We start from the raw sequence: 13,152 nt of genomic DNA, 5'->3' as shown, positions 1-13,152 counted from the left end.
GTTTGGCAACTCGAACCTTCAGCTCCCTCCACAGATTTTCTATGGGATTAAGGTCTGGAGATTGGCTAGGCCACTCCAGGACCTTAATGTGCTTTTTCTTGAGCCACTCCTTTGTTGCCTTGGCCATGTGTTTTGGGTCATTGTAATGCTGGAATACCCATCCACGACCCATTTTCAATGCCCTGGCTGAGGGAAGGAGGTTCTCACTCAAGATTTGACGGTACATGGCCCCGTCCATCGTCCCTTTGATGCGGTGAAGTTGTCCTGTCCCCTTAGCAGAAAAACACTCCCAAAACATAATGTTTCCACCTCCATGTTTGACGGTGGGGATGGTGTTCTTGGGGTCATAGGCAGCATTCCTCCTCCTCCAAACACGGCGAGTTGAGTTGATGCCAAAGAGCTCCATTTTGGTCTCATCTGACCACAACACTTTCACCCAGTTGTCCTCTGAATCATTCAGATGTTCATTGGCAAACTTCAGACGGGCATGTATATGTGCTTTCTTGAGCAGGGGGATCTTGCGGGTGCTGCCGGATTTCAGTTCTTCACGGCGTAGTGTGTTACCAATTGTTTTCTTGGTGACTATGGTCCCAGCTGCCTTGAGTAGTTCTGGGCTGATTCCTCACCGTTCTCATGATCATTGCAACTCCACGAGGTGAGATCTTGCATGGAGCCCCAGGCCAAGGGAGATTGACAGTTCTGTTGTGTTTCTTCCATTTGCGAATAATCGCACCAACTGTTGTCACCTTCTCACCAAGCTGCTTAGCAATGGTCTTGTAGCCCATTCCAGCCTTGTGTAGGTCTACAATCTTGTCCCTGACATCCTTGGAGAGCTTTTTGGTCTTGGCCATGGTGGAGAGTTTGGAATCTGATTGATTGATTGCTTCTGTGGACAGGTGTCTTTTATACAGGTAACGAGCTGAGATTAGGAGCACTCCCTTTAAGAGTGTGCTCCTAATCTCAGCTCGTTACCTGTATAAAAGACACCTGGGAGCCAGAAATCTTTATGATTGAGAGGGGGTCAAATACTTATTTCCCTCATTAAAATGCAAATCAATTTATAACATTTTTGAAATGCGTTTTTCTGGATTTTCTTGTTGTTATCCTGTCTCTCACTGTTCAAATAAACCTACCATTACAATTATAGACCGATCATTTCTTTGTCAGTGGGCAAACGTACAAAATCAGCAGGGGATCAAATACTTTTTTCCCTCACTGTATATGATTAATACTACTGTACTAAATCTCTTTACAGCACATTTTCATCACTTGCTCAATGAAGGCCTTCTCACGTCGTGTCAGTCACAGGGGCTATTTGACCATACTTCACCACGTGTTTCGGTGCGGAATCGTTCAAGGGCGGAGGGGGGGTAGGGGCAGTGGTGGGGCCTGTTCAGATAAAGCTTGCGACTGATGTTAGCCATGGCGATGGAATCAAACTTGGGTCGCCAGGTTCCTAACTCTTAGAGAACAAATGAGCTGTCAGGTAAAATATGTTACGTTATATACGGGGTTTATTGCAATTCACAAAATATACACGTATACATATTTATTCAGAGTGGTGAATATCCATTGAATAATTTTGCTCCTCTGAATTTGATGCTTAAGAGTTAGTCTAAAATTGGCTGCCTTCTGACCTAGAACAATAACAATTAGAGACAGTTAAGTTTAGCTTAGCTGTAAAGCCTCGGTGTTCATCGCATCCCCTTGATGAGATGTAAGCGGTAATCTCCGCGTGAGGGATCATTCCCTCTCCAAGATGGGCCCACTGGTTGGAGCAATCCTGCCCATGTAGCTCCCATTTCATATTCTTTCCCACTGCTTAAATTCACACTCAGGATTTATCTATATTACATTTCACAAAAATAAGTAGCATCTCTGTGGAGAATATAAAAAAATAGATAAGCTGACAATATATCTCCTTCATATATATGGTTTTTCCATGTAAAAATCTAAAATATAAATAGCCCCTTACCCATTGGCCTTCTTGGAGTGCATATTTCAGCAGAATTGACTCGGCATAACAAAAACAAAAAAACTCTGGACCGGTTTTGACAGAGTCTCTCATCAGCAGAATCAGGCCTGGTTGAATCAATGTTGAACTGCCAGATGCTATAGGCAAGGACCCTCTCTGTTAAATTTGAGTCTTAGTTCTACATTAGATATTGCTTTTTATGCATGATGCTCTTCATGCTGACCTACTTGGCTGTTCATGATTTATAGTTTGGAACTGTATAAAGTTTGTAGACACACCACCTGTGTATTATTCCCGACCTCACTCTAATTGTGCAGTTCCCTGTCATGGTTTTGCAAAGACGTCTCGTGATTTGTTTGTATTTCAAGAGAAGATTCAATTTGGTTTTCCCAGAAAGGAGTTGCAGTCTCAAAACTTTTCCGGAGGACGCCGCTTGGGGCATTTGTCCAATTACTTTTCGAGAATCATTGTGTATCCTTAAAATACCCACGCATATGCGCGAAAAAAAACAATCAGACACTGTACAGGTAAGATCAGCCTGGTGCCACCGATAATGCGGTGCAACAAACTAATGTGCAAAAGGAGAATGACTTAATCAGTGATATTATCTGCAATGACAAATTAAATGGAAACAAGGACATCAATGGAGAAGTTGTAACAAAAGCTGAAAAGTGCACAGAGAAGCATGGGCAGGTGCATGCTGGAAGTACACTTGAGGCACAAAGAGTACCACATGTATTACAGAACATAGGCAGGTTAAAGTAGGCTCGGGTAGGAAACATCGCTAGAAGGGAAGATGTATGTATGTAGAACGTAGCCAACGGTGCTAATCCGAGATTGCCGAAGGTTGAGAATAACGACAGAGCGGCATCCAAGGGAGGGAATCGTGCCCCAAGGTAACGTTCGCCACACAGATGGAGCTATGAAATCAGTTTGCGTGCAGGTGCTGGTTGGTTGCATCGCCAAACCGTCAGAGACGTGGCGTCACCTTGGGGAGGTTTTAATCCAGGAGCGGAGATTATTCATTGCTGATGGTGATGATGCCACCGTGACTATCTAATACACTGATGGCAAGCAACGTTCTAGGAAACAAAGCCGTAAGAGTTATGCTACTTGGAATAAACGATCTCGCACTTACGTGTGTGGTGCTGATCCCCTCCAGGAGAAGCCGTGTGATCTCGGCCTGCCTGTCAAACTCCGCCTGAGCCACACGCACCTCCTGCTCACCCTGTTAGAACGACAAGCAGCCACGCATTTGGCACGGGAAATGGTCTCTTTGTACGAGTTAAAATATCATTGCAGAAGGGATATATGCTTGATTTTTGGATTAAACTGAAAAGTCTAAAAGCCATGCCTATACATACGATCACGTTTCAGATTGATACAAAAGTATGGCGTCACAGGAAACGACGTCACTTATATAGGTCACTTCCTTGCTTCCCTGCCGAAATTTACCTGGAAAAGTCAAAAGTTTGTAAAAAGAAAATTGGTTTCATCGGGTGACATCACTTTTAGAAGCATGAAGATGTTTAATGATTAGAAGACGAAAATGATCTAGAAATCCGAAACGATATCCATAATAGTTTTTAGAATTAAGATATATTTTTTATATAGCTGGCATTCATCCATAATATATATATATTTTCTACTGCACTTTAATATGTTGTGGTATTTGTAAGTCTGGACACTATGGAGGTCGTGTGAATGTCATAATCAGAACAGTAAGGTTTTAACCTCATAAGCACATACTAGCATGAATGTGCGACTGTTAATGGGTTGAACAAAACTGGGATTAACTGCTGTAGTCTAGCAAAGCACAATGTCCTATTAAGGCTCATGCAATTAATTGGGCTTTATAAGGCAGACGGGGTCTCATCCTCGGTGCGCAAGCTTAACGACTGTTCCTTCCCCTGCCGCCTGGGTCAATGTGGCCAAGAGAATGTAGGAGATGCAATGTATGCAGTCCCGCTTAGAAAATTATAATAGTGCACGGTATCTGCACACAGGGCTACTCTGAAACTTTAATTAAAGTAAACACCACTCACTGCTCTGGGAAATGGTCGTAAGTGCTAAGCTCAATTCTCAGGCACACGCTGCGTGAATCTTGCACTTGCTGCCAATTCCATGCACCTGGTCCTGCGTCTCAGTTCACCTCTAATGCAGCACGTCACCAGGGAGCGTGTATTACAGTGAGATCTCAAAAGTACGGTTGTGCAATGCACAGCAGGTGTGGTTCACCGAAGGATGCAACTGGCAAAGGGAAGACTTATGGAGCGACTCTAAGAAACCTCAGTTGTATTTTTTTTCTACCTCTTAGAGTGATTATGGTTCAGCGAAGAAGCCAGTGATTTGGACGAACAAATCGAGACAAGGCAACAAGCCAGCGTGACGGTGTGCAGGCCCTGCAGTGTAACTGATGAAACCGGGCCTTTTCCATTTTGAAATCGATTTTTTGTGGCAGTGTGAGCGATGGGTAAAGTTTACATTGGAGACCTTTTTGAACAAAAAAAATCATGAACAGCTCATCTAAACTGTATTTTCTGGCCACCCTTGCAAATGAGATGTTCCATCTCAAGAGATTTTGCAGATAAAATATATTTTAAAAATGCACAATCTGGGAAAATCTAGGGGACACTTTGTCTGGCCAGTAAATTTGTATGCAAGCCCTGCGAGTTATAAACACTTGGCTGCACTGCTGAATGTTTCTACAAAATTCTAAGTGGGCACGCAGTAAAACTCTAGACTAGCCTTTCTGGAAACTTAGAATTCTCCACAATGGGCATAGGCACATAGGCGACAAGAGGGGGGGGGGCAATCCCCCCCCCCCCACCATCAACTTTTATACAGGAGGACATGTACATTACATGTTGTAACTGTTCAATTAATAATGTCCGTATGACCCTGTGGCTACTCAACAGGGGCCCCATGGCTACTTGTCTTCTAAACTTATATACCTGTCTTACACCTGGCAGAGGAGGTTGTGAGCAATCAGTCATATGCACGGACAAGGTCTTACTTAGCATGTAAGGTGACACTAAATAGGAAAAGTGTTCCAGCAGCAATTTGGGGGTTAGCCTCCACTGCCGAGTGATATGCAAAGGCAGTGACGACTGGCAAGGCTCTCAAATTTGAGTCCCACTTAAACACACCAACAGCAAATCTCAACAACAAAAAAGAGATCCAATTCCAACGTCAGGTTTAAACCTGCCGCTGGCGAAGTGCTGGCATTGTACTCCGCGAGTGGCAGATGCCTACTCCGAATCGAGCACGCCGTTGTCGACATGTGCAGATTCCAATCACACACGGGAGTGTTACACGGCCGCCGTTCTCATGTCGGCCACTTCGCAATGCGTGTGGCAATACACATTGGGTCTCGTTTACATCTGATGCGATTGCTCAGTCAATACCTAGCCTGGGGGCTGCCAATGTATCTTACTAGGCAGGACCAGCACAACGGGGTTGAAGTGATGCCAGGAAAATAAAACTTAGCACCTCTCGACTTAAAGCTTTCGTGACTGCAGGAATTCACATTCTTTGGGTCTTTTGGTAAAGTACTTTGAACCTATCTACGTGACTTTACCGTAAGACCCAAAGAATATTAGCACCTCTCACCGAGCCAACGCTGCACTGGTGATTAGGGGCATTAATGTGAAGCAGTGCATTGTGGGATTATGGGTGACTCCCTAAGTCTGGCCCCCTAACTGAACCATGGGATCTGCAATGGTGGTATATGAGTCCTGGGGAACACCTACACTACAATGACAATAGTTAACAGCGATTTTTTTTTGGGGGGGGGGGGGGGCATAGCTTTATGACGCCTGAGGCGCGCGTGCTCCCGGGGCGCTCCCGGGGCGCTCCCGGGCCGCTCCCGGGGCGCTCCCAGCAGCGGCTGGCGGGGCCGTTAGTGAGGGGGGCCGAGGGAGCCGACGGAAGGAGCCGAGGGAGCCGACGGGACCAGGGGGGGGGGGCGACGGAGCCGGGGGGGGGCGACGGAGCCGGGGGGGGGGCCGACGGAGTCAGGGGGGGGCCGACGGAGCCGGGGGGGGGCGACGGAGCCGGGGGGGGGGGTGCCGACGGAGCCGGGGGAAGCCCGACGGAGCCGGGGGGGGGCGACGGAGCCGGGGGGGGGGGCAACGGAGCCAGGGGGGGGGGCCGGCGGAGCCGGGGGGGGGCTCAACGGCGCGAGCAGAGGGAGCCGACACTGACTTTCTCATACATCATACACTGACTCACATCATGCACTGACTCACTCACACATCATGCGCTGACTCGCTCATCATGCGCTTACTCACGCATCATACACTCGCAAAACCACTGACCCATTCACTCATCATACACAGGTTCACTCATCGTGTGCTGGCTCACTCGCACATCATACACTGACTCACTCATCATGCGCTGACTAACACATCGTGCGCTGACTCACACATCATACACTCACTCACACTGCCGCTGACTCGCTCACACATCATACACTCGCTCACACATCATACACTGACTCACTCATCATATGCTGACTCATGCTGCTGCTGATTCACTCACACATCATACACTGGGAGTGTCGTGCTGCCAGCTATGGCTGCAGGTTTTGTCGTATGTGTTATGTATATCGTTTATTGTTCAATTATAAATCACAGTTCCTATGATTACTGTTGTTACATTGTTTTTATAGCTTTATTTTGGTGATTCGAAAACATATGGGAAATCTAAATTGTCTTATGGTTGTTGTTGTTGGCTTGCACCACATTGTGATTTTTGCACACAGCGTTTTAATAAGTTTTTGTGTGGAATATTTGCTGGTTTATTCCAGGATGTTTCTGTTACGCGTTGTTCGCTTTAAGATGTTCTGTGTTCAAATTTTGTTTGTTGCGGTTGCACCCGACTTAAGAGCCGCATGGCTCACAGGGCTATACCTAATAAATTAAACTTGAAACACTACACATTGAAAAGGCATCGCATGCTGCTGAAGCGTCACACCACATGGGATTAAATGTTAGCCAAAGTTACATTACATGTTAAATGTTAGCCAATGTTACATTACATGCACTGCAATGCATATGTCGTGTTGGTGTTCTCTGAATGTCAGGAAAAATACAGAATATATACACACAAACACATTTTTGTATTTGTAATTCTGACAGTACTGATGATTCCTGGGCTTTAAAGGATTCTATTGTGTTTTTAAAATTTGATTATGAACATCGCATTTTTGTATAACTGAAATATCACTGAATACAACTGTCTGAAACTCAGTAATTTAATTTTTTTTGAATTATCAGAAAAATGTTATCATGCCCATGAATCATGTAGTTATTGTTAGCACAGACAAAAAAAACTGTGAATCACAAACTGTATAAGCAACAATAATTAGGAGAAGAAAAATACATTGTTAGGCACTGGTAATGAATATATATTAGAGACAAGCTGGGTGTGAATATACCATTTAATATTGCTGTCGTGATTGTATGGGTGTAATGATGCAATGATTAATCGATTAAAGATAACTCTCTTACAACACAATACAGGCATCGAAGCATGTTTACGAGCAAATTGTATATATCAATCCACAAATGCCACATTTAATGGGTTCATATGACTTCTGCAGCCACTAGTGGCTGTTAAAATTAATATCAAATATATTAATTGATCTTTGAATCGAATCGTTACATCAAATTCAACACTGCATCATTGGGGGGTCGGCATTGGGGGGGGGGGGGTGGTGGTGAATCGTTACACCTCAAATTTAAACTTTTCACGAGGTACATTCTCACTTACTTTGGAGACCTCCTTTGTCCACATCTTGAACGGGGCACAGAGGAAAGAACAGGGTTGAAAAAGATAAAGAACAACAAGTACAGCACAAAAAGGAATTTCTGACTTCTCCTTAAGGCTTCGACCGAAGAAGCGTGGCTAAGAGCTGTACACACAGCCTGGCCGTTCACGACGCGACATTCCTCAGCAGTGTTGTTTAGCATCTCAAGTCCTCCATCACAAAGGTGCAGTGTACTCCCGCAGTTACATTGCGAAGGGATTCAAGCAATGTATAATAAATAACGGTATAAGGAGTATTCTGTGTAACTGTATATGGGGCAGTGCTAGTGCAGTAGGTTCGCCCACTTTTGTATGAACCCGGTGATCTGCGTACGATTTCAAGCCACGGATAACATCAGCGGTGAGCGATGTCTGGAGCAGCCCTGAGCCCCCTCCTCCTTAACCAATCCACATTGGTCAGCATGGTAAATAATGGTCATGACCAACACGGCATGGGGAGGTCTTCGTACAGAACTGAATCAAATCACAAGGGGTTAAGATTATGATGACTGTATTATTACGAGTCTATGAAACCAATAAAGGATTTGAGCATCTAATTGTACCTGTAAATTATTCCGTAGGTAAAAAATAAAACAAAAATCACGATGTCACCTGATGAAGGCCGCTTGTGTTGTGGCCAAAACGTCGTGATTTTTGTTGTTTTATTTTTTACCTACGTGACTTTACCGAATAGAACCAAAGAGTATGGATCCTTGCAGTCACGAAAGCTTTAAATCTAGAACTGTAAATGATTGCTTTGCGTTTGGAACATACGCAAATACAGTGTACAGTAGTTAATTAATGAATTATCGCAGCTTCTAAACAGGACAAGGTTAATGTGGTGGAGCATGATAGCGAGCCAGCAAGAAGTGCAATGCAGTGGCTACAGCCCAACAGCACAGCATGGGAGAGGCAGCGGGCGGCAGAAATCGTGACATTTCACCTATTGTCCAGATACTGTCGTACAAGTGTGAAAACCAGTGGCATTACAAGTGTTTTCAGAGTGTGAAACACACGTAGGTAACCAAGCCGTGTCACGGATTTCATAACTGGAAAATATTTACAATTTTATTAAATTGCTATAAAAATAGGGTCATCGCAGCCAACAGCTTAAATGTGGAGATACATTTTTAACTCAAATATAAAAATTCAGAACGCTGCGTTTTGAGTATAAGGCTTTTAATGATGTACCCGATTCATGTCTCCTGCCACTGCTGCATTCTGCACTCCGTTGGGGCACAGCTGCTGCTGCCGTTGTGCTGTAAGTGCATGCGTGAGCAACATTTACCGCCAGGGCTTTATCTCCTTCCTCTGTGCCCGTTGCGAGCTGCTCCCGAAAGCAGGGGGCGGCACAGGGGAAAACGCAGAGAGAGCACGACGGAGGCGGCGGCGGCGGCAGTTGGGTAACACGCATGGAGCCACGTAACCTGGCAGAGACCGTTCTGTGCATCCGCAAAGCCACACTGCGGCAGAACACCCCCCACCCCAACCCTCCCAGAGAAGCAGAAGTGGTGGGTGCAAGCAAACGGTGTCTTCCCTGGCCCCAGGATTGCGTGCGGCCCTTTTTGAGGGCACCCACTAAGCGAACCAACTGTGGCAATGCAGTCTTGCCTGCAAGCATGTTGTGCACACTGACATTTTCTGTCGATTGGCAAAATAGCTATCTTACAAAGAGATTCAAATTAAATGGTTCCCAATGCTCGTTTTGTTTTCTCTCCATCCAATGTTTTCATAACAATATCTATTTTCCAGGAGCAAAACTGATTGAGTGCTTTATGAAGCCGTGAATGAATGCTGCCTTTGAAAATGCTTTGAACGATTTTTGAAAATAAAATCTGGCATACAAGATTGCTAAGGTCATTAACATATATTTAAGCAACTAATCTAAACTATGCTAATTTAATTTTCATATGCATTGAATGTAACTTTCTGAGAGGTTACACATTGGTATGATATCATAGCAGAACTGTGGTGACATTTTCATGATAAGCTGACACTTTTTAAGCAGTTTTTGATCCTCGAATGAAAAGTAAACGAAGAAACACTGCAGAAATATAATAAAGGCCTTTCCAAAAGTCCCGATGCAGCAAAGAGTTGCAATATTTCATTCGTTCGTAGATGCGAGAAGTGATATTTCAAATTGATTAAAGCAAACTCTTTTTACGAGTCAGACGAATGTCAATCCGGACATAAAATATATTTCTATCAAAGGTTTTTACTTTTGATAGAACAGCGCCGTGATGGCATAAATTGCGCTTCCATCAAGGTATCCAAGTGTGCAGAAGAATCTAGAATGTGGCACCCTCTACAGGAGGAAAAAAAACATAAATACCTTCTGTCGAACTAAAAATACCACAGTTTTCCTTGCAGGGTAAAATTAATATATAAATTTTTAAATGCACACGTCTACCCCCCCCCCCCCCCCCCCCATTAAATAAAGAACCAAAACACAACGCAACTCTAAATACTGTTCATTAAGCACGCCTTCCGAAAGGCCGGGTATTAACATTATTCACTCAAAATGGAGAGCGAGCTGATATTCCCTAATACAAAAGGGTTATCAAAAAGAGCGCACGCTCACATTGCTCACAATGCTCACAATGCCAATTTCAGTTGCAAACTGTGTAGTGCAATGAAAGACGTGCAGGGAATTTTTCTTTTTAAGGCGATGTATGTTCAATTTATTGGCCACTCCTGACGAGCAAGTCGATGAAATACTAAGCCTGGCAGAACCTAACGACTGTATGGGAGCTTCATCGATCCCTGGGCTGCAAAGTGTAATTATGATGTATATGTTACAAGGGTACATTTCATATCTTTTTTTTCATATTAAAGATAATTCATTTATTCTGTCACATCATTACTATTTTATAGTGTCTGGCCACACTCTTAGTACTGAAGCTAACTACCTTATGCATTTATTTTTCAGTATAGCTTATGTAATGTAAAAGTATTTGGCTTGTTCAATTGCATGCGCTGTACTCCCCATTGTGGTATGCACGCAAGTGTGTTTTTGAGAGAACTCTGCTTGTGTATAAATATTAGTAATTATAATGGGAAAATGGAATTGAGTCAGTTATGAGTACTTTCTACAATGGCAGCTATGTAAGTCTGTGTCTAAAGCCGTGTCAGAGGTCCAACATTAAAATACGACATTGCTTTTCTGCTGGGACTACCCAGAGGCATCACCCCAATGTGGTCAATCGTCAAAAAAGAATATTCCCTCTGAACATGAAAACATATGCATATAATCATAACGATTAATAAATCAGTATGCAGGAATTTGAATATTCGCAGCTAAGGCCATTTGTCTTAGCGTACATGCCAAACGTGATGTGACGTCCATCACAGAGATGTTCACGCGAAGACACCGCACAGTTCTCACTGCCAGGTTAGCGACACCAAGTACAATATAGAACGTACACGAAAAATAAACACCACGTCCCGGTTGCGATTAGTGATGGAGACATAAGAATAAAAACATCAAGGAGGAAAAAAAACCCCGTACATATTAAATTGCTACCTTTTACTTTGACCATGCCATTAAAGTCATACTCAATACTAAATTTTATGTCAGAGATTCATCAATAAAAAAAGCCTGCTCTTCACCTAATTGAACAAAAAAAGAAGAGCGGGCCTTAATAAAGTTTTGATTTTATGTCTGCACCAGTTTTCATTCACCGCACAAGAGGTTAATTCTCACCAAAATTTGGGCGCCAGACATGTGAAAACAGCACCCAATCAATGGCGATAAAGGAAGGCTGGAACGAAAATCATTGAGTGTGGCTGCATGGGACATTACTTTACTTAATAAGCGACATGTATATTGATGGTTCCATAGCCAAAGTATTGGACTTCTAAGAAAATAAACAAAGTTCGTGTGGTAGCCCAGTGTTTAACTTTCAACTCATTAATATTTGAGGTAGTATACTGACCACATTTCTCACAATTTTTACTGTAAACTTTACAACTGCAGTTAAAAACCTTTAAGCCGTATACAGTAATTCACACTAATGAAAGAATTTAAGAAAGGCTATACAATTTCCCAACGTTTGTAATGGTATTTTCTGAAATCTGAGCTGATAATTTATCATTTTGTGACTATTTATGGAAGGCCATATAACTCCATGTTGTGCTTTTCAAGTGGCGTATCACTGCATGGAAAACGTTTATTGGCTGATTAGTATGCAAAGCATCCTATAGTGCATTGCTTCAGCACTCCAATGAGAGTTTGCTGATTTTAAAGCAACTACCTGCTGAAGTGGGATCTGATGAAACATATTCCATTCCATTTCCAATAGTCAATTATTGACCACAGATTCATAATAAAGTATATCTTTTCACATCCCAGCCAAATCTCACCGAGTGTCAAGACGTGTTTCAGGAAGCTATTACATTGGAATGTTTGGCGAGTTCCTTTTAGAGGCGTGTTTTGGATGTGGAAAATAAACCAGAGTAACTGGAGAAAGCTTGTGCATTCGAGGTGACAACACTTAAAGATCCACACATGGATTTCATTCACCCACTTTTAGTAATTCCATCTCCTGCCCATTTTGCAGCCCAGTGGCGTTAAGACACAAATCTGCAGGATGCATAAACCTTTTGCCCTAAGGCGCCGAATTGCAGGCATATGCCCAGCTCAATTTCTACATTGATTCTAATTAAATACACCATCTGCACATATGTAAAACATTTTTTTTTAATGTGTAACGGAGTCGACAGCCGGATTACTGCCAATAATTTTCCAAGAAATCCAACAATGTATGGGATTGGCACAACTCATTTGCAGAGCGTTACGGAATTTTGAGTGAACTGTCCCAAAAAGCCACAATTAATGATATTCTGTTAGCAAGCAGAAACAACATAGAGCGAATGTAATGTTTGATAAGAGTCTTACCCCTGCCATACTGGCCCAGAACACAACATTGCGAGGCCTAGTCTCACGAATGTCTGGCTCATCCTGCAGCCCAGGGATGAATTAAGCATGTGAGCATCATACGTCCATAATAACGGTTTTTGGGTTAGATCGCGTTATTATTGTGTCGCAACCCTCCACCACCCGACACGGGCAATCAGTAAAAAATGTGTCACGTTAACAAAACGCCAATTAGTTACTTCTTCAGCCCACCAGTGTGTTTGAAGAGTGAATCCACAACATTTAGAATTTGAGTACGACGTTTAGCTGGAAATTACATCCAAGCATCTTCGGGCGATTTGCCATACGTATATGGCAAGACCTGTGGTGATCAATGCACATCAATTTAATTTCTAATTTAATAGAGACTTGGCAAATGCCATTGGCCCAGTGCATTTGCAATTAAAATCGAAAGGCAAAATGGGGATAGGCTTGTAAGCCTATGATCACA

General features: G+C 43.3%; 1 protein-coding gene across 5 annotated transcripts in view; it reads right to left on the bottom strand.

Annotated features, from left to right (window-relative positions):
* The window catches only part of LOC116944988 (endophilin-B1-like), a 64,467-nt gene that overhangs the window by 19,960 nt on the left and 31,355 nt on the right, over window positions 1–13,152 (bottom strand). The window contains exons 6-9 of one of the 5 annotated variants that reach the window (XM_032958998.2): window positions 12,684–12,746; window positions 9,075–9,113; window positions 7,751–7,774; window positions 3,114–3,203 (exon numbers count right to left, since the gene is read on the bottom strand). In XM_032958998.2, the coding sequence (XP_032814889.2) occupies window positions 3,114–3,203; window positions 7,751–7,774; window positions 9,075–9,113; window positions 12,684–12,746 (216 nt within the window). The remainder of the gene's footprint in view (window positions 1–3,113; window positions 3,204–7,750; window positions 7,775–9,074; window positions 9,114–12,683; window positions 12,747–13,152) is intronic. The other 4 variants (XM_032958999.2, XM_032959000.2, XM_032959001.2 and 1 more) reach the window with 4 other exon arrangements.

Source organism: Petromyzon marinus, chromosome 22 (assembly GCF_048934315.1).
Source record: "Petromyzon marinus isolate PM22_M1 ecotype Great Lakes invasive population chromosome 22, UKy_Petmar_22M1.pri1.0, whole genome shotgun sequence".
In the NCBI taxonomy this organism is placed as follows: Eukaryota; Metazoa; Chordata; class Hyperoartia; order Petromyzontiformes; family Petromyzontidae; genus Petromyzon; species Petromyzon marinus.
The sequence above is the reverse complement of the archived record's forward strand: the minus strand, read 5'-3'. Positions and strand labels throughout refer to the sequence as shown.